Below are 23,279 nucleotides of genomic sequence, written 5' to 3'. Positions count from 1 at the left end.
AGTTATTTTTAATAGCAGGTTTACTAAAATTATATCAACTACAAATTAACGAAAATCAACCATAACAAATTGAAATCAACTAAAAATTTATCAAATCAACTTTAAAATTATCTAAACCAACTATAAAAATCGAAAACAACTATAATTTATCTAAATCAACTATAAAATAAAAATCTCAATTTAAGAGATTAAACAACTATAGGTCAATCCAGATGCTGGACATTACAGTCCCATATCCATCGAGAAAGGGCTATATCTCCACCGACCATGTGTTGAATCCGAAGGCTGTGAGGGTGATTTGTTCCGTCTCCACCGTCTCAACCACTCCCCAACTTCTACATGTCAATGTCTCTCAGGTGAAGAAAGGATGCAAATCCCTTGCGTCAACCGTCAATTACCACTCTGCCACATCAGATCGCCGCTGCGGATATCTAAAATGGTTTCAGAGAAAATTAGTATAAAAAATCCACTACACTCTACAATATATCGAAAATCAACTACAAACCACATTTTTATCGAAAATCATGAATACAGATCTGAATGGAATCTGAAAATATGATCTAAAATTGGCAAAATATAAGATGAATTAACTGCTTTGCTCCGATGAGTTTTTTATTACCGGTTTCATCCTCGGGCTGAATGAATCGACAAGAGCCGCGACTCAAGACAATCGGAGAGCGATTGTTGCCTACTGAATGACGGTTTCTGGTATTTGGGGAGACTCAAAAAGAGTAAAGGATTGACGAGGGCATTGTTGGGCGGTGATGACGGTGGTGGATGGAGGGCAGCGACGACGACGGTGGACGGAGCTAGGGCAGTGACGACGGCGGTTGACGGAGGGTGGCGGTGGGCATATGAGATCTGGTTTGGGGTTGGGGATAGAAACGAGAGATATGGTGGCTGGAGAGAAAAAAGTAGACGAAGATGAGAAATAGGGTTTGGTGATTTTATATGATAACTAAGGGTAATATTGACATACCACTTAAAATTTGAATTTATGTTAAATTAAAATATAAAATAAGGGAGTTCTCACTAATATGTAAAATGAAGTTATATCCATCCTAATATATTCAAATGTATTGGGGGGTTTTCACTAATTATCCCTATTTTCTATGTTATTTATTTGGGCAAATTATGGCCATCCCTAAGTTATTGTCAAATTACGAATAACCCCTTTTTGTTTGAGTAATTACAGCCACCTCCTCAATTATGTATTATCTTACGAAAATACCCCTCCAGAGGTAAATTTAGGAATCTTAAATCGGTAAAACCAAACCGAAACTTCGGTACGCCAACATTTCATACCGTTTACCAAACTAAATATACAATTTGGTTCGGTAAATAACCGAATTACATAAATTTTATGTAAAACTATTTAAAAGAAGGGATGACTGTAATTACCTAAACAAGAGGTCTTTTTCGTAATTTGACAATATCTCATGGGTAGCTGTAATTTGCCCTATTTAGTTTTGTTCATTATTAATTAATATTTCTTCTACAAAAGTCTTGCTAAGCTAATTAATTTTGATTTGACTCAACTACCAATTTTCACACCTAAATATAGTCAAAATTAAAATAATTATTTTTTACTATTTTTATAACAGGTGGACAGATTTTTGAACACGCCTACTCTAATATTTACAACTTACCCCAGCAAAAATTTGTTTATACTTCAACATATCACCTTTAGCACATTTCTACTACAACAATATTTATATTTATAAACAATAAATATAATTCATTATGTTTCACATACATAATTATAAGTTTAGGAAATATTACTTTGCATTTGATATACAAATAATTTTGAAACATATTTAGTAATTGTAATATATTGATCTACATCTATTCTCTGTTTGAATTTTTATATATATATTTTTCTGTTGTTATTATTTGATGAACTAATTCAATTATATATACATGTGTGTGATTTTTTATTATTTACTCATTTGTTTATAATGTATCAAAATAATTATATAATAGAATATTTCATCCAATAAAAAATAGTTTCCGTTAATGTTATAGCTGAATTAAGATAATAGATTATTATTGAGATTTGGTCTTTTAAGTAATTTCACTATTAATTGAGTTTGATTTTGTTTATACAATAATAAGTTGAAATATAATAACAGTCAATGCTAAATATATTTCAAATTCAAAATAACTCATAGATATGTGAAGATTAATTATAAAATATCTGAAAATTCCACACATCTCTGAATTTTGAAATTAATTTGACCGAAAATAATACAAAATTAAGCTTACATATTTTTCCTTCAAAATTAAGCTTTCTTATGTAAGGGGGTCGAATTTCGACTCTGATATAGAGCAAAAATATCAATATTGTGTTATTTTGAGTTTTGATTAATGATTTGTTCTATGTTACGCGTGACGAATTTCATCAGATTATATCCTACTATATGCGTCTATAATTTATACATTTTATAAAGAAACATATATCTAAAATAAATAATAATAAAATAATTTGTATGACTAGTTTAATTAGAGTTTTGTTTATATAAAAAACAAGGTCAGTGTAAATTTGTATCACAATTTACTAAGAAAAAAGATATTTTTAGTGTTAATTAAATGGGCAACCCATAAAGAATTTTCTTTTTTACCGAAATTCAGTAAGACGCAATACAGTAGACCATCGATAAATTAATACCCAATAAAGTCAAAAGCCGAAAAGAAGAAGGAAAAAAAAAAAAAAGCAAAGAAAAGTAATTCTAGTAAATTATTTACATTAACAAAAAAAAAAAAATGGTAAAACCTTGGGCTAATTATGTTGAATGAGCATAGGATTAGTATCATCATCAACAGAAACAGAATTCCTCTTGATGAATTCAAGACAATCTGCTATTGCTTCTGAGCTGAATGAATTCGAATGCTCCATTATTGCTACTCTTCTTTTATTATTATTATTATTATTTTTTGAATAATAATAATAATTATAATAAACAAATTCGACGTCATCGATTCTCTCTTTCTTCCTTGTTCGGAGGTTTCTTGTGATCAGCTTTCTCACACCATTCTTGTAATAATTCTTCCATCTTCTCAATACTCTTACAATATTCATGAAATTTGTGCGCAGCCTCTGCACACAAAATCTTCTAGGGTTTAGCTTTATTCCTCCACAGCATCTTTTGCTGGTTTTCTCGTAATTTCTTTCACTATTTTTATAATTGCTTTCCATATGTATATATATTTTTCAGACAGATGAAAACTGTGTCTGCAAATTGAAACTCTTTGTTGTATGTAATGTATATATAGAGGGGGTGGGAAATTAGAAATGGTCTTTTTTCTTAGAGAGGAAGGTAGTGATTTTTATTTTTGTGTACACCCCTGAACTATGTACTTATTACAAATATGCCTCAAGTATATTTCTTTTTTTACAATAGTACCCCTCAAGTATTGAAAGTCAAAATCAATTACTTGTCAATACATACTAAAAGAAATACGTCAATCAATACAAACGTAATTCTCACCGTATATTTTTACTAGCATCGATCGGTCGGTCATATGTACTTGAGATTACAAAAACGGACGAGGAAGAGGATAAACCCACGATGTACATTCTTATTCAAAAGTACAAAAACTATTTGAAAAATAAATCTTTTGATGAAATGTGTATATAGACATAGTTCTGAAATTGATTGAAGGAAATGAAATCAAATTGATCGAACTCTGTAATATTCTGTAAATTTATTTGACAATCGGAAGTACAAAATTTTGAGCGACTGATCATATTGTCTTTTGTAGTTTTACATTTACTCGACGGTACGTGCTACTATTTATTGTAATTTAGTAACTGAAATACTGAATTTAATAATTTGCATTTGAAAAGTTTTTTCTATAATAGTTGGTATATTAATAACTTCAATTTAACTATCCGTTAGTGTGATGTTAACATTAGGGGGAAACTCACAATAAGAAATACTTTAGAGGAAGTTTTGAAACTTTTGATACCTTAGGGGGTTTTTAATAAATAAAAAAATTGAAGTTTTTTTGTTGGGTCGTACGCGGTACTAGCATTCAAAAGAACGTGAGAATTGTCAATTGTCATACTTTTACATTTATAATAATAATATTATATTATAATGTTGATGGAAGATTTTGTCTTTATTGCAAATTACAATTAATTCATTATTATATTTATATTAAGTGGAGATATTGTGAAAATTCTGCGTAATTCAGGGGGGGACAACGAGACATAGACAAATTAAATAAAAATGGGAAATATTTAATTAGGTGTCATGTTCCAACAATGTTTCACCTAATTTTGATTTGTTCTAATATTTTATTACACACAATGAATTTGTATATAAGTTTGAAAAAGTTTGCAGGGGTAGTCTGTAATTTTATGAAATTTGTGTGGAGGAATTTGAGTTTGGTGTTTTTATGGAATTGTAGCCATAAATTCGTCTTTATTAGTTATGGCGTAATTTATTGGGCATCGATTCGAATTTCGACCGACTGCTTAAATAAATTATGACTTTCTTCGTTTCAAATTATTTGTTGTTTGGGTAAATTATTTTCCTTTTCTTTTTTTTGCCCTACAATCCGTGGGAATTGGCAAAATTGCCCCTTCATTCTCACGTGTGTATCGCACATGTGCAACTTCCGAAGTTTTTTAGCCAATAATGGACTTTTAAGTAATTGGTGCTACGAATTAGTAAGTCCAGATATGATCGTGTAATGTTTTTGTTTGGGTGGCAAAGCGCAAAACGGGCCTAAATACGAGGGCGAAAGTGCACTTAACCCTATTTATATTAGTTGTATGTATATCAAATTTCACAAATTAAAAAAAATAAAGAATTGCAAGAACTTCTAACAATAAGTCAATAACAATAAAAAGAAAAAGTGCCTTAAAAAATACAATAAAATAAGTCCATTTACGCTGCACGATTTCAATATATGATGATTATTCAACATTATTTATTGTTGGCAATTACGACTAATTATACCTTTTGATTTTTTTTTTTGTTGCGGCTGTTTATCAAGTTCACATTTTGTAGGTCACATCTCAAAACACCTTTACTTGCCCAATTTATATTTATTAATCATTTTTATCATTATTTATTGCAGGTAAGAGAATTAGGATAATTTATCCCACTGACAATTTGAATATGTGGTCAGTGTTAAGTGTTCATTCTGACATTTTATTTAGTGTTAAACACATGTTATCTATCACCTATATACTATTATCGATCATCTTACCAGTCAACTCTCACATCTCTAACGGTGTCGGTTTCTTTAGTGTAATTATCTTTTTATTCCTTACTTTTTTGTGTATAGAAAATAGCAGTGTTCTAAAAATCGGTCGAGGCGGCCGATTAATCAGTCTCCGAGGCGGAGGCGGTCCAAAACCTTTACGATTTTAGTGTAAAGGTTTGAAAAATCGGTTTTTTGACTGTGAGGCGGTTTTAGGCGGTTTGAAGCGGTTTGAGGCGGTCAAACATTTAAGGCGGGTCAAACTTCGATGGCAAAAATCGGTCAAAAATCGTTTTTTTTTTTTTTTTTTTTTAATTCAAAATAAAAGTTGGGATTTTTATTAGAAAAATGAGTTTATGCTTTATTTTGTTTATGTTAATTGATATTGTTCTAATGATGTATGCTAGGAATGTTTAAGAATAAATCAAAATTCAAAAAAATTGCATTTTTATTTATATTTTATAAGGATATTTATGTATTATGATCTTATTCTTATTAAACTTTTATTATGTTATTAGGATATATACATGATGAAGATATAACTATGTTTAAATATATATTTTTATATATGTTTTGAGTATTAATAAATAATTTCTAGAAATATATTATATTAAATTTTAAAAACCGATTTATTTCCGATTTATCACCGATTAATCACCGCCGCACCGATTAATCGTGAGTCGGTCCCTGACCGCCTCCGACCCGATTACCGCTTTTTACAACCTTGGAAAATAGCTATCTTTTGAATTTGTCACTTGGGCAAAACAAAAAAATTCAAACACGTACAACATAACAAAAGTGGATGTGTATTTGTTTGTGTGTGTATGAGTATATTTCACCCGATGTAGCATAATATAAACTGTAGATATATAGGAAGTTGAATTATAAAGTTGAAAGTTTTGGGAATTGAGATATCTCGGGATGTGGTGACAGGACATATTATTAATTAATAATTAATTAGTCGATAGAGAATTGATCCATCTCATATTATAATCACGATTAATTAATGAGATACAAGTAACCGAGCGAAACCAAAGTCTAAGGTAAAACTCGATCATACAGCGTAATATCATTAGTTATGCCCACTATATTCTTAGGTGGACTCGAGTTGTACCACCATCACGCATGGTTAGTTTAATATATTTTACATCTCTAGTGTTGTTTGCGAACTATTATACGAAAGCATATTTTACAGCGCACTTTAAATTGTCAAGAAAAAAAAAAAAGGAAAAGTTTTCAAGTATCTTATAAGATGTTATATAAAATCTTGCAAGACTACAAGTATTGGAGATTATGGAAAAATAAAAAGATCATACATTATATCATATATAATATATATATGATATAGATCTTTAATTTATTATATGGAAGAACAAAAGATAGTCCCTCAAATTTTAATTTAGGCAGGCCCTTCTAAACGTATATAATCGTACATGACTTCGCAAAAGGGCGATATGCTTCTTGCCTGAGTTAAGAAGATGGTATTTTTCCCGACGACGAGCTGAGTGCCTGGTATGTCGATGCTGAATAAATGGTACAATCCATGAATTCCGTGCCTTGCTATTGCATTGTCCTTACCGATTAATCTTGTTGTAAACAATGCTGCCGAATTCGGATTATTTACTCGTACCTTGAAATATAAAATTGTTATTATTAACAATATAATTAAGCTAAAAACAACGGGGTAGATTTGTAATATCATATAAGATATCCGCGGAATGAGCTAAAAAAAACTTGGGAAAATTGTAATTGTCTGTCCTCTAACTTGTCTTATTTCAATTTTAATTTACATCCGATTTCGCTTGAGTCTTAGTTTGTATACTAGGATGAAAGAGGCGAACATAATGGATCGAAATTAGCCTTTTGTGAATCAAAGGAGAAAATATATTTTATACAATTTTGACTCTACAACATGATCTATAAAGAAAAAAAAATTATAATTAAATATTTAAAAAAAAGTTGCACGAAGTAAAATGAGTACATATTATTTATAGGTGTATTTTGGACGAAATTGAACTTTTTCGAATTAGTTAATTAGAAATTAAAATCAGATTGGAAATCGGAAATTTCAATTATTTTTAATATATTTCCAATTCGAATAAAAATCTGAAATAAAAAATTTGAATCGGAATGAAAAAAATAAAAAAATAAAGAAAAACTCCGAAATTTTATTTTTTCAGATCGAAACCGACATAAATTTTAAAAGTCCTGTTCCAACTTTCCCTCCTAGATGCGACAAACAAAGTTAAAGGACTTTGCAATATATATATATATATATATTAGTGGCTTACTTGTACTTCAGCTGCATTAGCTGATGCAATTGCTAATTGAAGAGTGTAACTCCCTTTAGTAATACTCTTGAGGTCAAATACTATTTGCCATGTTGTTGCAGCAAATTGTCTAGGTCCCACATTCCTGATGTTCAACAATATATTTTCCTTATTAATTAAATATTATTAAAAAAAATCGATTTAATAATAATAATAATAATATAAACAATAACATATATTTGAATTAAGACACTAATTAAAATTTCTTACTTAGGAACATGCGCGAAAAACCAATCCTTTTTATAATCACTTAATCCCACGGTGTAAACTTGGTCCGTCACCGGATGAATATCCTTGTAACGTGCCCAAAGTCCGTACTGTCTGAACCTGTAAATTAATCACGAGCGAATTAAGGACGATAAGTAAGTAATTTTTTTATTTTTTAAAAATAAATATTTTTGTACTAATAAATATTAATTAGTTTGAATTTAGTAGTTTACTTTTCGACAGGTGCTCTGTATGGATACATCTTGAATGTAGGGTTAGGATCGGGTATGAAAAACTCGGCAGCCGTTCGATCGGGAACTCCAATCTCCCACAAAGTTGCGCCTTTTCTCGGAGGAACAAAAACAACATTAGTTGCCTGAATATTTGATCCAGGTGTGACAGTTATGTCCGAAGCATGTTTGTAATCTCCGACGAATCCAGGCACCCATGCAAATAAGCTGTACGTTCCGGGTACGACATTCGTAATCGCAAAATTCCCGTTACGGTCGGCTTGTGTCCAAAATTGGTAGCCCTAAAAAGAAATTTTATTATAATTATTGTGGTTTTTATAAAAAAAAAAATAAAAATCAAGAATTAAGAATTAATGTTGCTTAAATAAAATGCAATAAAAAAACAATTTAATATATGTTTTGTACCTTGTTTTCAAATTGCCATGATCCAGGGCCTCCTTGTGGTGCCAATCCCACATAAGCTGATGCACCAGGCACAGCCATCTTATTTTTGTACCTTCAAATCGAAAAATAAATAAATAAATATACAGAGCTGGAATACCAGAGCAGTATAAATAAATAAATAAACGAAGAAACAAAAATCGTGTGCTATAATATATATCGTTTAATGTAAGTTTTCTACTTATATACCGATATGTAGGCAAAATTTTAGTATGTTCGCGGAGCATTCACAATCGAACATTCTTAATTATATTGTTGTTCAAAAAATTTAATGATAAGTAATATAAATTAAGCTTACCTAATATGGATAAAAAATTACTAATTACATAGATTGGCAATAATTAAAATTTAAAATATAGATTTATTATCTAAAATAATAATTCTAAATAAATTCAACAATTAATTTGTGCATACATACCAGTCATGAACAAGTAATTGACCCTTGACAGCTCCCCTTTGGTTAGATTTAAGGAAATCTACTGAAAGTGGGAAATTATATGGCCAACTGCTTACCTCCTTTTGCATCTGATAATCAATTTCCAAAAACAATAAACTTATTAATAATTAACAGAAATTAATTAACTTAATTAGGAATAATAATAATAATATAATAATTGCAAATTAAATTAATATTTAGTAGTATATATATATACCCTTTGTTTGGCATCATTCCAAAGGACGGAAGGATTAGTCTTGGCCGAAGGGTCGGAGTTTAGATAAACGAAAACCGGACCGAGAACCTTTTTCCAGTAATCGCCGGTCTGAAACTTGAGTGCAAGATCTTCGCCAGCGTAATGTGTGCTAATAAACATCTTTTTTTCCGAAGAAAAAAAATGTAATTTTTCATAATTAACTTGTATTTTTGTTAAAGATAATCAATTAAATTAAACTATAAATCAAATTAAATATGAGAAATTATATATATATACTCACAGAAAGTAGGGTTGGTCCAACATGAGAAGTGAGATCTTGTTTGAGGGGCCCACCCGTACGAAACTCGTTGCTAGGCGTTATCATCCAAAACCCGACTCCTTGATCACTGCTTACCCAACCGTGGACCTTGTTATCTTTATTATCGCACGAGTATAAATATTTATCGTCCACCTAATCAAGAAACAAATAAAAATTACCCTAATTAATTATATATTAATGACTAGTCATATATATTTAATGTATGCATATTTTGGATTAGTAATTAATTACCTCTCCTTTGAGCTGGGGATTAGTTGGATTCGTTAAGAGAACAGCTTCCGGATAATCGAGAGGTTGACCGTGACCGGGTATACGGTCAACGGGCATTGGCATAACTCTTTGCCTATCGTCCGACATAGCCATGTAATGAAATCTACGTACATTTGTAGTTTCCGTACATAGTAATAAACATGATTATTAATTTCGAATTAAGCAAGATTAACTTCTTTAATATATGATAATATGTTTTTAGGGTTTACTTGTTTTCTTGAAGCTTGAAAAGAAATCTTCCTTCTTGAATATCGAAAGCAGGCCATCCTTTTAAGCGCTCGAGCACGGTGTACGTATAAAATCCCGGGGAGTCTTTTAGCATTACGAATCTGCTTATCGCGAGTGATAAAATAATTCAAATGTTAATGCAATTTAATTAATTATTGGAAATTAGTTATATACAACAAATAATTCACCTCTTATCGATATTTAAAGGCATTCGTGCACTGCCGACTGCCCATGTTCTAGTGAACGATATCTCCGTTTGATCATTATTTTGAACGATAATCTTATAACTCGTTCCTTCTAGCCTGCACATTCATTAATTAATATTTATATATATACATCAATTTCTACATTTTTATAAATTTAATTTAATAAAAATTATGCAGGATGGAAATTAATTAATTCTTAATTACTTATCCATGCTAGTCGGAGCCCCGGGCTTGTTCCAGATAAGATCCCAATACCTATATCGATTAAGAATTTAGTTAAGTAATTATAATTCCATAATGTAAATGCATTATAGTAAAATAAAAATAGATTTAATTAATATATAAATATTAATTAAATACCCTCTATCATTTTCTTTGTTTTGAGTTTCAAGCAAATTGTCACCCCCTTTGTATGTTACACTGATAACATTACCATCCGGTATTGTCAATAAGACGTTGACAATCCCATTAGTCAACGAAACCTACGAGAAAAAAAAAATCGAAACGGAAAATAAAATAAAATTAGATGAGATTTAATTAAATATCGGTTGTAAGAAATAAATAGTAATTTTTAGTTTTAACACGGTATGGTTTTGTTGAAGCAAATGCACTCCAGCACCAGTATGGCTTCTTCTGCCTTTCCCATGCTTATGTCTGAAATTAAATGAAATAAAATCAATTTCCATGGAATATTCTTAATTATACGAAATTAAAAAAATATTTTTTTTTGAATTAAAAAGAGAATTGAAATCTTTATTGCAAATATAAATATAAATCTGTGAACTTACCTATCCGAATTATGAGAACGAGTCGCAATTAGTAGAAACAATAGCTGCACGATCGCTACAAGCTGCCACGAGAAGATCGAGTTGAGCCCCGATTTTCCCATTAATTTTATTTTTATATATATCCTGCAAATTAAACAGCAAAAAATTAAAATGACAATTCAACACACTAATTTTTTTATTTATTTAATTTTAATTGTATATTAAGCTGTACATACAAGAAAGCACAATATGAACAGATATACAATTTCACTAGGGCTGGCAATTTCAGCTTTTATAAGTTGCTGATGAGGCAATGAAATTGATTTTGATTTTCAATTATACACTAAAGAGTAGATTTATATATATGGAAAGTGGCAAAATGAATTCATGCAAAAAAATAAATGAAACTGAAGTGATTAATTGAATCAGCTTATTTAGAATGTGTGGGTCAAGTTTTAATTAATGCATAATACAGATTTTGAAATTTTGGATAATTTATATAAAAAAGAACAGAGTGTATAAAAATATGGAATCTTCTTTTTGTGACAAGTGAATTGATATTGCTACATTTACGTCTTTATTAACTTTCAATAAATTAAAAATAAATAAATAAATTAATTAATTAAAAAAAGCTTATTGATTGAGAACTTTGTTGACATAAGTATAAATACCTATTTATATGGCAAAATATAATTATCCCCACCAATTAACTAATTTAAACATTTACCCTATTTCTAATTGTTGCCAATTGTTAACCACTGCTGGTGAGCCGTCGTTGACCGACAATTAATGTTGTATGATTTTTCTTAATCTACGATACTCGCCACCCACCGTCGTTAAAGAACTTATTTATTAATAAAAACATCATACGATAATAAGGATTCCAACCCAAATCTATAGAAATACAAAGTGTTATGTACCACTAAGATGATGTTTGCAACGCTGTTACAAAGTGATTATGAGTTTTTTTTATTTCAAAGTTCAGTTTTTTTGAAACATTAAAAAACTCATAATCACTTTGAAAAAACGCTTGCAAAAACCACCTAAGTCAATTGTGCTTTTGTATTATAAATCAAGTATTTTTTTTTATTTATATCTACTCCAGAGTAAATATTGGTCAACACAGTATAGTGGCTAGTTTGTATCATATTAATTTTCTTTTATTTTAATTTATTTTTATACGGCAAAATTCTTTTTCTTTAGTTAATTTCATAGTAACATTAATTTTTAAAGTACCATTCATTTGTTGATCCGGTATTTTACTGTTGATCACGACATAATATAATATTGGTATTTTAGTATAACAAACTAAAATGGGCCTTATTAACAAACTAAAACCACGATTTGGAATGCCCAATGGGCCTATCAGTAGCAGGCCCACTTCAAAATGATTAAATGAGTAATGTAAAACAACATTGTAACGCTACGGTTATTTCCATGCTACACTCAGTGAAGATTACACCGAATGATTTTACAGTTAATCTACAAACACCAATGTGGTGTGTGTTTGTTTATGTGTATATGAATAATAAAGATCTACCCAATATATTTTATCCAGTGTAGCATAGAATAGACCGTAAGTAACTGTTCATGCATATGCAATTAGTAACTAACAACTTTGACTCTTTGACTAATTTTCACATTATATTTTTCACCAAATATACTTTTTTTCTTGTATGAATTTTCATTTAACCGCTAGGATCTCTACCTATATTAAAATTACAATAAAATATTAATTGCATTTTTCAATTTTGCCCCTTATCGCACTTAATTAGTTACCTGAAAAACAAATAATGACAAAGGTGTTTTAGTATTTACTATATTCTTTATATATATATATATATATATATATATATATATATATATATATATATATATATATATATATATATATATATATATATGTTTATTGAATTTTTTAATATGTGTACAACCACCCAAAACGACATATAATATGGTGCCGATGGAGTAGTAATTTATCAATTTATCACCCCTGAGTGGGGACCGAGAACAATTATTTACACGTTAATCGAATATTAAATTACCTATGTTCTATTGTTATTTGATACTCCCTCCGTCCCAATTTAAATGTCGTTTTTTGTTGTTTTGCACATATTAAGAAAATTAATAAATGTGCATAGATTATAATAAAAAAAAACATATAAAATTACTAAAATATCCTTGACACTAATTGTTTCTCAAATAATTACTAATTAGGAGTGAATAAGGGTAAAATTGAAAATAATACAATTAATGCTTTATTGAAAATTTAAAATAACGAATAATTTGGAAACAAAAAACACTCTAAAAAACATATAATATGGGAAAGAGTAAGTATTAAATTTTAATAGTAAATTTCATGGTCAATGGTGAGAGAATAAAAAGATGGATTAAAGTTAATTATGAGAATATAAAAAGCATGATTAAATGAAACTCCATGGTTATGTGTGCTAATGGATAAGTTAAACAATGATTAAAGGGTGAAATTGAAATTGAATGAAAGTGCCAAGCACGTGCAGACATGCAGTTGGCGACTAATCCGAGGAAGTTACCCATCCATCCATCACTGATTTCTTACAACTTCTACTACTTCAGCTTTTCAACAATCCAGCTTCTCTCTTTATTTTCCCCCTTTTCTTTTTTACTTTTTTTTCTTTTCTCTTTCTTGTCTATATAAACCGGTGCACAAGTTATGGTGTGAGTTAAAGAGCTTATATAAAGTTTATTTTATAAGCTGTTAAAAAAAAGTTCGTAAGATATTAAGAGCTTATAAACTCTTCTGAAGTCTTTATTGAGTTTTTGAGATTCTTTTATTTAAGTACATATACTCCACTTTTTTATTTAAGATATTATAATTATGTGGTGTTTGTAAGAGCAACTCCAATGAGAGACATCAAAATGGAGCATTAAACATTCATTTGATACTTGATATAATATTTTGATACTTCTAGAAAAAAAATTCACTCCAACCGCAAGTATCAAGTAGATTATCAAATTTTAAATAAATGAATAATTATATTATTAAATGCCACGTGGCAAATTGTGATAGGTTAATAGAGTGGTTACAATTTTGATACCTCATTTTCCAGAGAATATTTTTGCACCTCGGGGTGGTTGAATATCAAAATAGTTCTCCCTTTAATGCCTCCATTGGAGGAGGATTTTTTAATTTTGGAGCATCAAAGTGGTAGTTTTTTAGTTTGATACCCCATTTAGTTCCTCCATTGGAGTTGCTCTAAAAAACTTATTTAAAAGCAAAAGTTATGGTGTGAGTTAAGTTGGTTTTAAATGTTTATTTTTAAAAGTTGAGAGCGTTTGCAATTTACAAGAAAATAAATTTAAACAGAAAAAACAGGGTCATGTGTGCTTAACAAATTGTAGCTTAAAGTTGCTTATTCTAAGAGAAGCAAACATAAAAGTTCATTTTGCAAACACTTAGAAATAAATTATGAGCAGAAAAAAACTCATAATATGTTTGCAAAAACTTTTGCAAACACCACCTTAGTAAAACTAGCTTATAAGTTCATTGTACAAACACTTTAAAAACTAATTCTAAAAATAAGATGTAACAGCTTATCAGTTCTTAAAATACCTTATATAAGAGTTTATCAGTTGTTTAAAGTTATCTTACCCAAATGAGTTCGAGGTCGGTTTGTTGGTTTCCTAACACGACTCATGTAATTGGGTTATCGGTCAATTGATCCACATTCGACCCAATTTTCATAGTCAATAACCCATAATTAACGGATCCATATTGTAGTACATATAATTTTAATCCACCAATATATAAATGGATCGTTCGATGATTTCTCATTCACTTAAAAGGCGGTTGGCATATAATTATCCGACCAACCAACTTTTTAATTATAAATTTTATTTTATAAGTAGTTAATTGTAACTAATTTAACAAAATAATGATACAAGACGTTAAAACTCAAAAAAAAAAACTCAATACAATTTTATAGAGCTCTATATTATATATAATATTATGAGTAAACTGCAAAAACTACCCCTGTGTAATCTCGAAATAGCAAAAACCCCCCATGTGATAAATAAACTAGCAAAAACCTCTCCTGTAAAATTATTTAAATAGCAAAAACCCCCCTATGGAACTATTTGAGGGTTGACTTGATATAAAAAGACACAAATACCCCTGGAGTCTTGCAATTAATAAATTCTTATATTTTATAAATATTTTAATTATTGTATTTAAAAAATAATCAATTTAGTTGTTTACTATTTTTTTTAATTTCTAAACAAACAAATTAAAAAGAATAAATATACATATAATATGTATATATATAAATACATTTTGAGGGACAATTTTGTCATTTCAAGTCTAAAAAATCAGCTAGGGGGATTCTGCCTTTGACTAAATTTCACAGAGGGGTTTTTGTTAGTTTATTTATGACAGTTGGGTTTTCGCTATTACGAGATAACACAGGGGTGGTATTTGCAGTTTACTCATAATGGCAGCATCTACATACCATTGATGTTAACGGAATAAATTTATAAAAAACGAAAACCACCAAAATAACGGAACGGACGGCTTTAATAAAATTAAATCTGTAACGTCTCCACCTTACCTATCCCGTAATTCATTGTCTCTTCATGTGGGCCCCCACTTGAAGGCTCTCCAAACAACGTTGACGTGTGATAGCTCGATGCGGGCCTACCTCTTCGTTTGCGCGTGTATCCCACATTCTGCAATCGACGCTTATCAATTGGAAGGTGGTGAATAAACAAGATTGGAACGCGTGGGTGAGTTAGTTGACCATCACCGTGCTGCTCATGTGGGTTATAGGCCAATAAAAAATGTAATTTTCCGGAATATAGAATTTGAGGCCACGTCAGAGTTTTTCTCACACACTATTTTTAGAGAGGGTGTTGAAACACTCAACCACTACCCCAAAAATGGAACATATAATTAGGGGTGGGAATTGAAATCAAAATTTTCGGATTCCACCGATTTCGATACGAGATTGTTCGAGTTTGAATTTGTAGTTTTCAATTCGACTTCAATTCGACTTTTGAAGTTTCGATTTTTGATTTTTCCGAATTTATTTGGAACGAAATTGGAATGGCATATAAAATTACTGGAAATTCCAATTTCGATCTAATTTTAGTTTCGAATATTTGAATGATTTTTTGGAATATATAATATAATTTTAAGATATATTTTGTAATCACATAATGTTAATTATGTTATATTTTATATGAAAAATATAAATACTCACTGGACAAAAAAAAAGTAAAAGCTTAGAAAAAATTAATTGGTATCAGAAATTTAATGTTGCATTTTTCCTTATAAGAAAATATATGTTTCAATTTGGTGTTCCTATATGTTTTTTTATTTGTTACATTTTATCGAACTCTTTTTTGATTTTTTTTGGCATTTTCTTGCAACATTAAAAAAAATAGAAAAATATTGTTGAAAATTCCTATTATATTCGAATTTGGAACAAGAGATTATAAACTACTGTAACTTCCGAAATTCTGCAGATTCCAAGGCATCCCGAAATCGTAATGAATTTTTGCATTCCAAATTTTTTTGGCACATAAATTGGAACCCCATTTTTTACTTGCGAAATTTTTTTATTTCCAATCCATTCGGTTTGATTTCCACCCCTCTAACCATAATCAATCAATGAAAATAAAAAGACAATAGTTATTATTATTATTATAATTATTTTCTTTTGCGAGAAATAAATCCCCAAATACAAAAATAATAACGTTTTGAGATATTTATTTAATTAGAAATTTACTAGAAACATAATAACACTTTTCACCCAAAAAAAAATGTTATATACAGAAGCATTCTTGGAGGCTGATAAGATTGGTTACACTGAATATGGTTATATAATCAGTAGTTTTAACATTAGACTATTGGATATTTTAAATTATAATTATACACTCTTTATCAACCGTGTCTGCCGAGCAACATCGAACGTTGTCGAGCACGTACGTCGAGTTATTCCCATATTCGCTCGTGCTGTCTGTCGCCAGTGCTAGATGTCAAGTACTGTGTCAATACTCAACCGAACCAATTTCCGAACCATAACCCTGCCAGATGCTAAGTAGCACCGCCCATTGTATTTATATGGTTGGTTACGAGCCGAATATAGGTTTAGAAATATTATTGGAAATGATAATATTTATTTTTCCTAGTGCAATTTAATTCATCGATTGTTCTGTTGATGGAACATATAAAATTTAAAATTATAATTTTTTTTATTTGATCATAGTGATGATTGCCTAGTCCAAGTCCCATTAAACTATCTACGTGCTAGAGTGAGCTTGGAATTTTCCCAATGAAATTTAATTTATCTTTTCGTCTTTGGATAAAGTTTTATACTTCAATTTTTTTAGACTAAGAGACAGGTTTTAATTGTTATTTAATCAATACAGTTAGGTTGGGAAAAAGTATAACAACTTGATGTAGAATAAATGTGATGTATAATTTAATCTTTCAAAGTCAACACCTTAGTTATTTATAAAGAATTAAACATTAATATATGCTATCGAATTATTATTATAAAAAAGATTTGAATATGATAGAAATGGACCTCAGCCATCTTCAATGCTTACATAGTAGTAATAAATTGATGGTGAATTTCAAGTGCATGTAATTCTATTTTATACCCAAAAAAAAAAAAAAAAACTATTATTGGTATTGAACAACGTCGGTGGACTCAAGTCCTTCAAGAAATGATGTAGCGGTTGTAGTAAAACAATTTGTGTCAGTTATCTTAACTTCAAATTCCTCTTGTCAACAGTCTCAAATCGAGTTTGTTACACATAGTAAGTCTAGTGTAGTTTACAACTGCTCCCATAACAATGGAATGTGAACGCATCGCCAAACTAGTGACTCATTACCAACGAAATCAAAATTCCTCGCAAATAAATTGTAATCCGTCACAAATTGGTTAATAATCCGTCAATAAAGTGCGACAAATTATTCAGTCGCAGAAATTCCGTCGGTGAAGCCCTGTTTTCTTGTAGTGTGCCAAAGCATTTTTTTTTTTTTTGCGTTCTTACTAAAACAAAATCTATTTAATTTCATAAAATCAAGCCCACATGCCAAGGCCTCTCAGAGAAAGTTTTTCCAGTAATCAAATAACACGATGTTCTCTCGGTTGCGCTATCAGAAGGTTTGGGGAAGTTGGAACAAGAGAACACTAATTTTATTGTGAGCTTATAAGTGTTTAGATGTTTTCAAGAGCTATATACATTCCGCAATTGGCTATCCAGTGTTCACCGTTGGGAAAATAATCGGTACACTAGAGGTGCGTTGGACGAACAACCAACTCTTGGAACATATATACTACAGCCATCGAGGTGCCAAATTTCCCCTCGACGTGAGCTCTTGGGGAAAATCAACATCCCTAGAGTAACTTTTATCCATTGAGCGATGTCGCTTCCACTTGCCATTGTCCGGTCATTAAGCCCGACTGTAGTCCCTATATGATGGGTAGGTAATAGTCGGGCTAATTATGGCAAACTAAAATTTTCAAACTTCCGACATCGCTTCACAGTTTTTTTGTGATGTAAATCTCTCGAGCGGACACTTTCCGCGAGCCAACTTCACAAATCCGTGTATATAAGTCAACAATCCTTCACATTTTGAATCAACTCTTGAAGAAAAAAAAAATATCAAAAGCTCCATCTAAGCGATCTCCCTTATATTCCTAATTAACTCTCTAGTGATCCTTTTGAATTGCATCTTTAGTGATCATAAGTCAAAAATAGATATCTCATAATATATCATATTTTTATTTTAAAAATAATAAAGTGAAGAAAACAAATAAAACATCCAACAACAAAAATCAAAACCAATAAATTCAAACTTCAATTATATTTATAAGATTCATCACAAAGAAAAGGTAAAAATAATATTAATTCCAAAAATAACACATGACATGAAGAGAGCGTGTGAATAACTCGCCAAGACAGCGCGCGTATTAGAGATGAGAAAGAGCAGTAATTTCATAAAAAGGGAGGGAAAAAAAAAAGAAAAAAAAAAGAGGGCCACAAAGGAATTGCATATTTTGGTGTATGGGAATGCAAAAGCGGCAGCAGCCAGCAGGTGGGTGGGACTCGGGAAGTGGGCTGGTCCTTTTGAGTGACACACCTCATTACTGTGTGTCACTGTGTGGGCCTGGCATCTTTTTTACAACCGAAACCGAAACCCGAAACCTGAAAACTCGAAAAATGTTTTATTTTGATCATTACTTTTACGTACGAATTTACGAATTTCGATTGTCCTGATTGAAGTTTAATTTTCGTGTTTTGTGTTTTAATCTGACTGTCAACAACAATATTTTTTCTTTTCCCGCAACTTTCACCTTTCTACTCTTATTTGAGCTGAGTTGGATAAAATGAAAATATTGCAAGTTAAATTCGTTAATTACATGTTTTTTTAACCTAAATTCTAATTAGAACAAGTATATGATGATAGTTTTCTAGTTATAGGAAACTTTCAAACTTATAAGTATCCGTCGAGAGTCGATTATGTTTCTCCGCAGAGACAAGTAGATAAGAGACATTCAAGGGAACTAATTCGGAATCAATTCGACTCAATTGCAAACATCCACACAAAGATAGATGAGATTCGACTAGACCCGGCTCATAACGGAACCGTGAATTGCCGATTTTGAACAAGTCCGAACGTAGCATTAACAAAGGCTTTAAAAAGAATTACAATCGATCAAACAAAGGAAGGAACTAATTGTGATCTGAATTGAATTTTTTTTTTTTTGTAATATATATATTTAAGTTTTGCCCGACTAATTAGTAGGGGGTTTCATCTGTTCGATAAACCAATTGAATCGTGCCGAATTAAAAAAAAAATTACATGCACCAAAACCAGTTTGGTACATTGGATTTTTTCATTTCCAAAAATTTCGCATTTCGATAATATTGAAATTTCAATTTTTACATATTTTCATTTATTATTTTCTATATTATTTCATAATTAGCTTATAATGCACCCTTAATTCATATTCATATACTCCACCCGTTCCTAAATATGTGTCGTATTTCACCTTGACACAAGTCTTAAGAATCTCAATAAATATGTCTTGATTTTAGAAAAATAAATATAGATAGACCAAAATACCCTTGTTTACTAATTAATGCAGCATTGGAATTATAAAGTATAAAGATAATGAAACAAAAGAAATTCTTAAAATAGACAGATATTGTGGAACAGATGGAGTAATATAATGGTAAGTTAAATACTACACTTGGTCATTGACACCGGGTGGATTCGAACTGTAGATTTGATTAGATAACTACCCACTAAGCACACATACAAATATGTGTATGTGTGTGTGAGATAATATGCAGATCTATAGTCCAAATCTATCCGGTGTAAATAACCAGGTGCAACATCTAATTTCCCGTATGTAATCTATGTGTGTTGCTACGATTGCTTGGGGATGTAATCGGGGAGTTAGATGATACACCTGATTATTTATAATGTGGATTTAAATTATAAATTTGATTAAATAATTACCTACTAACCACACAAACACCTACGGTTCAATTCATTCGATTTAAATAACTAGATGCAACATCTAATTTTCCATAATTAAGATTATTCTCCTAATTTTCCATTAAATAGGGTTTTGTTTTCTTTAACAAAGTGTAGCAATCATAAATTATTTCCTAGCATGTATAAAATGTTACAAGAAAATAGAAGAGAGAGATATATCATATGTGTGTGTGTATATAGAGAGAGAAAGAAGAGAGAGGAATGAATGAAAGCCAGTGGCATTATTATTAATATTATTATTAAGGCTAGGCTTCCTTGTCTTCCTTATCTCCTCCAGCTTCATCTCCTGTTCCCCTCTTGAAGCTCGCGCCCCCATTTTTCTATTCCCCCACTCTTCTCTCTCTTCTCTCTCTCTCTCTCTCTCTCTGCTTATATTATTACTTTTCTTGATTTAAAATTAATTAATTAAAAAAGAAAAAAAAGAGGTGCTGCAAAAAACCAAGCAAAATCATGACTTTCCAGTTTTCAATTCACCCACTTGCAGTGATCCATGTTTCTTGAACCAATTGCCCCACCGCAATTTTAATTAATTTATTGATTAATTAAAAATCCCGTCTTTTTTACTGCAATATGAAACGAGATCGTGATCGTGGTGGGAAGGCGGCGGCGGTGAGTGGTGGCACCACCGCCGGAAAGGGGAAGATGTGGGCGGAGGCGGATGCCGGCATGGACGAGCTACTGGCTGTATTGGGCTACAAGGTGAAGTCTTCTGACATGGCGGATGTGGCGGAGAAGCTCGAGCAATTGGAGGTGGCGATGGGGACCACCGCCATGGAAGATGGTGTTTCTTCTCTTTCCACTGATACCACTGTTCATTACAACCCCTCCGATCTTTCCGGCTGGGTCGGCAGCATGTTGTCTGAGCTCAGCGTGATTCCCGACCAAATCGGGGTTTCCGGCGGTGGTAATCTTATCAACGACGATGATTTGAGAGCGATTCCTGGTGGGGCTATTCTTGGCAATGATTCCGAGAGTGCGAAGAAGAGGATTAAATTTGATTCCCGGGTTGAATTTCTCGAAAACGGTTGTTCGGCGGCGGCGGCGGCGCCGCCGCCGCCGCGGGCGGTGGTGCTGGTGGATTCGCAGGAGGCGGGGGTGAGGCTGGTGCACACGTTAATGGCGTGCGCGGAGGCTGTCCAGCAGGAGAACATGAAACTCGCCGATGCTCTGGTGAAGCACGTCGGGATACTGGCGGAGTCGCAGGTCGGCGCCATGAGGAAAGTCGCCGCCTGTTTCGCGGAGGCGCTTGTTCGGAGAATCTACAAGATTCGCCCCCAGCCGGAGGAGAATTCGTCCTACGCCGATGTTCTGGAGATGCACTTTTACGAAACGGCGCCGTATCTGAAGTTCGCGCACTTCACGGCGAATCAGGCGATCCTGGAGGCTTTCGCCGGAGCTAAGAGGGTCCACGTCATCGACTTCGGTTTGAAGCAGGGTATGCAGTGGCCTGCTTTGATGCAGGCTCTGGCTTTGCGGCCCGGCGGGCCGCCGGCGTTCAGACTGACCGGGATCGGGCCGCCGCAGCCCGACAACACCGATGCTTTGCAGCAGGTGGGGTGGAAATTGGCGCAGCTGGCGGAAACAATTGGAGTTGAATTCGAGTTTCGTGGATTCGTGGCGAATTCTTTGGCGGATTTGGATGCGAAAATTCTGGATATTAAGCCGGGTGATTACGAGACGGTGGCGGTGAACTCTGTGTTCGAGCTACACCGGTTGTTGGCCCGGCCCGGAGCGGTGGAGAAGGTGCTGGGTTCGATTCGGGCCATGGGCCCGAAGATAGTGACGGTGGTTGAGCAGGAGGCGGACCACAACGGGGTTGTGTTCATGGACCGGTTCAACGAGTCGCTGCACTACTACTCGACGATGTTCGACTCGCTGGAGGGGTCCGGGTTGACTCAGCCCGACGGCGGCGGCGGCCAGGATCTGTTCATGACGGAGGTGTACCTGGGGCGGCAGATATGCAACGTGGTGGCGTGCGACGGCGCCGAGCGGGTCGAGCGGCACGAGACGCTGGCGAAGTGGCGGCGGCGGATCGGCTCGGCCGGGTTCGAACCGGCCCACCTGGGGTCCAACGCGTTCAAGCAGGCCAGCATGCTGCTGGCGCTCTTCGCCGGCGGAGATGGGTACAGGGTGGAGGAGAACGACGGTTGCTTGATGCTGGGTTGGCACACGCGGCCGCTCATCGCCACCTCAGCTTGGAGGCTGACGGAGGTGGAGTGATTGTAAGTCAACTGCGTTTCGTGAATCCACTGAGTTATGAGCCAACTCGGAACACTGCCGCCACAGCGAGTGGGTATGAGCTGAGTTGGTAGAGAGAGAGAGAGAGAGAGGGTGAGTGAGACTGATAGAGAGAGAGACATACCTAAAATTGAGTCAATTCCTGTCTTTTACTTTTCACCAAGTCAGCTTTTTTTCTATTTTTATCTTTAAAAAAAAAAAGAAAAAAAAAAACAACAAATCCCCTTTTTTCGTACATTATTGTAACGTTATGAAATTACTTTCATTTCTAATTTTGTGTTTTTTGAATTAATAATTAATATTGCATCCTTATATTACGTCACTCATGACTAATTATGTTTAAGAAAAATATTATATATACATAATATGTAATATGAGGTAAAAAAAATTAAAAGTAAGTATTATACATTATTCTATTATATATCATTACTTTTTGATTATTTTTTTTAATTATGTTGTATTTAAATTAAATTAAATATTTTTATTATACATGAACAAAAATTAATACTTAGAGAAAAAAAGAGACTAGACTCTATAAAAGAAAGAAACGCTGGACAACTCTAAAAAATCCTAATGGTATTTCTATAATTAAATATTTT

The 23,279-nt window shown here is 32.4% G+C and overlaps 2 protein-coding genes and 1 long non-coding RNA gene across 4 annotated transcripts; 1 reads left to right on the top strand and 2 right to left on the bottom strand.

The window, feature by feature from the left end:
* Positions 1–45: 45 nt before the first annotated feature.
* LOC148768880 (uncharacterized) lies at positions 46–1,098 on the bottom strand. The gene is made up of 2 exons (XR_016032935.1): positions 620–1,098; positions 46–431 (listed from the first exon to the last, which is right to left on the bottom strand). It is a non-coding gene; the product is annotated as an uncharacterized LOC148768880 (long non-coding RNA).
* Positions 1,099–6,436: 5,338 nt separating this feature from the next.
* LOC105964935 (uncharacterized) lies at positions 6,437–11,251 on the bottom strand. Of its 2 annotated transcripts, none has more exons than XM_012989442.2 (16): positions 11,123–11,251; positions 10,908–11,030; positions 10,704–10,773; positions 10,480–10,601; positions 10,324–10,374; positions 10,102–10,215; positions 9,895–10,014; positions 9,647–9,788; positions 9,377–9,547; positions 9,097–9,255; positions 8,862–8,968; positions 8,408–8,498; positions 7,985–8,283; positions 7,755–7,871; positions 7,506–7,629; positions 6,437–6,844 (listed from the first exon to the last, which is right to left on the bottom strand). In XM_012989442.2, exons 2-16 carry the CDS (start codon positions 11,006–11,008, stop codon positions 6,614–6,616), a joined length of 2,019 nt encoding a protein of 672 aa, XP_012844896.2. In that variant the 5' UTR covers positions 11,009–11,030; positions 11,123–11,251; the 3' UTR covers positions 6,437–6,613. The 2 variants fall into 2 exon arrangements, with proteins under 2 accessions (XP_012844896.2, XP_088677281.1); XM_088821155.1 differs by having other exon boundaries at positions 11,150–11,200.
* Positions 11,252–20,514: 9,263 nt separating this feature from the next.
* On the top strand, positions 20,515–22,952 carry LOC105965124 (DELLA protein GAI). The gene has a single exon (XM_088822468.1). It carries the CDS (start codon positions 21,013–21,015, stop codon positions 22,660–22,662), a length of 1,650 nt encoding a protein of 549 aa, XP_088678594.1. The 5' UTR covers positions 20,515–21,012; the 3' UTR covers positions 22,663–22,952.
* The last annotated feature ends 327 nt before the right edge of the window (positions 22,953–23,279 follow it).

This window comes from Erythranthe guttata, chromosome 8, assembly GCF_056151865.1.
Source record: "Erythranthe guttata isolate IM_541 chromosome 8, IM_541, whole genome shotgun sequence".
Lineage (NCBI taxonomy): Eukaryota > Viridiplantae > Streptophyta > Magnoliopsida > Lamiales > Phrymaceae > Erythranthe > Erythranthe guttata.
This window is presented reverse-complemented; position numbering and strand designations above follow the sequence as displayed.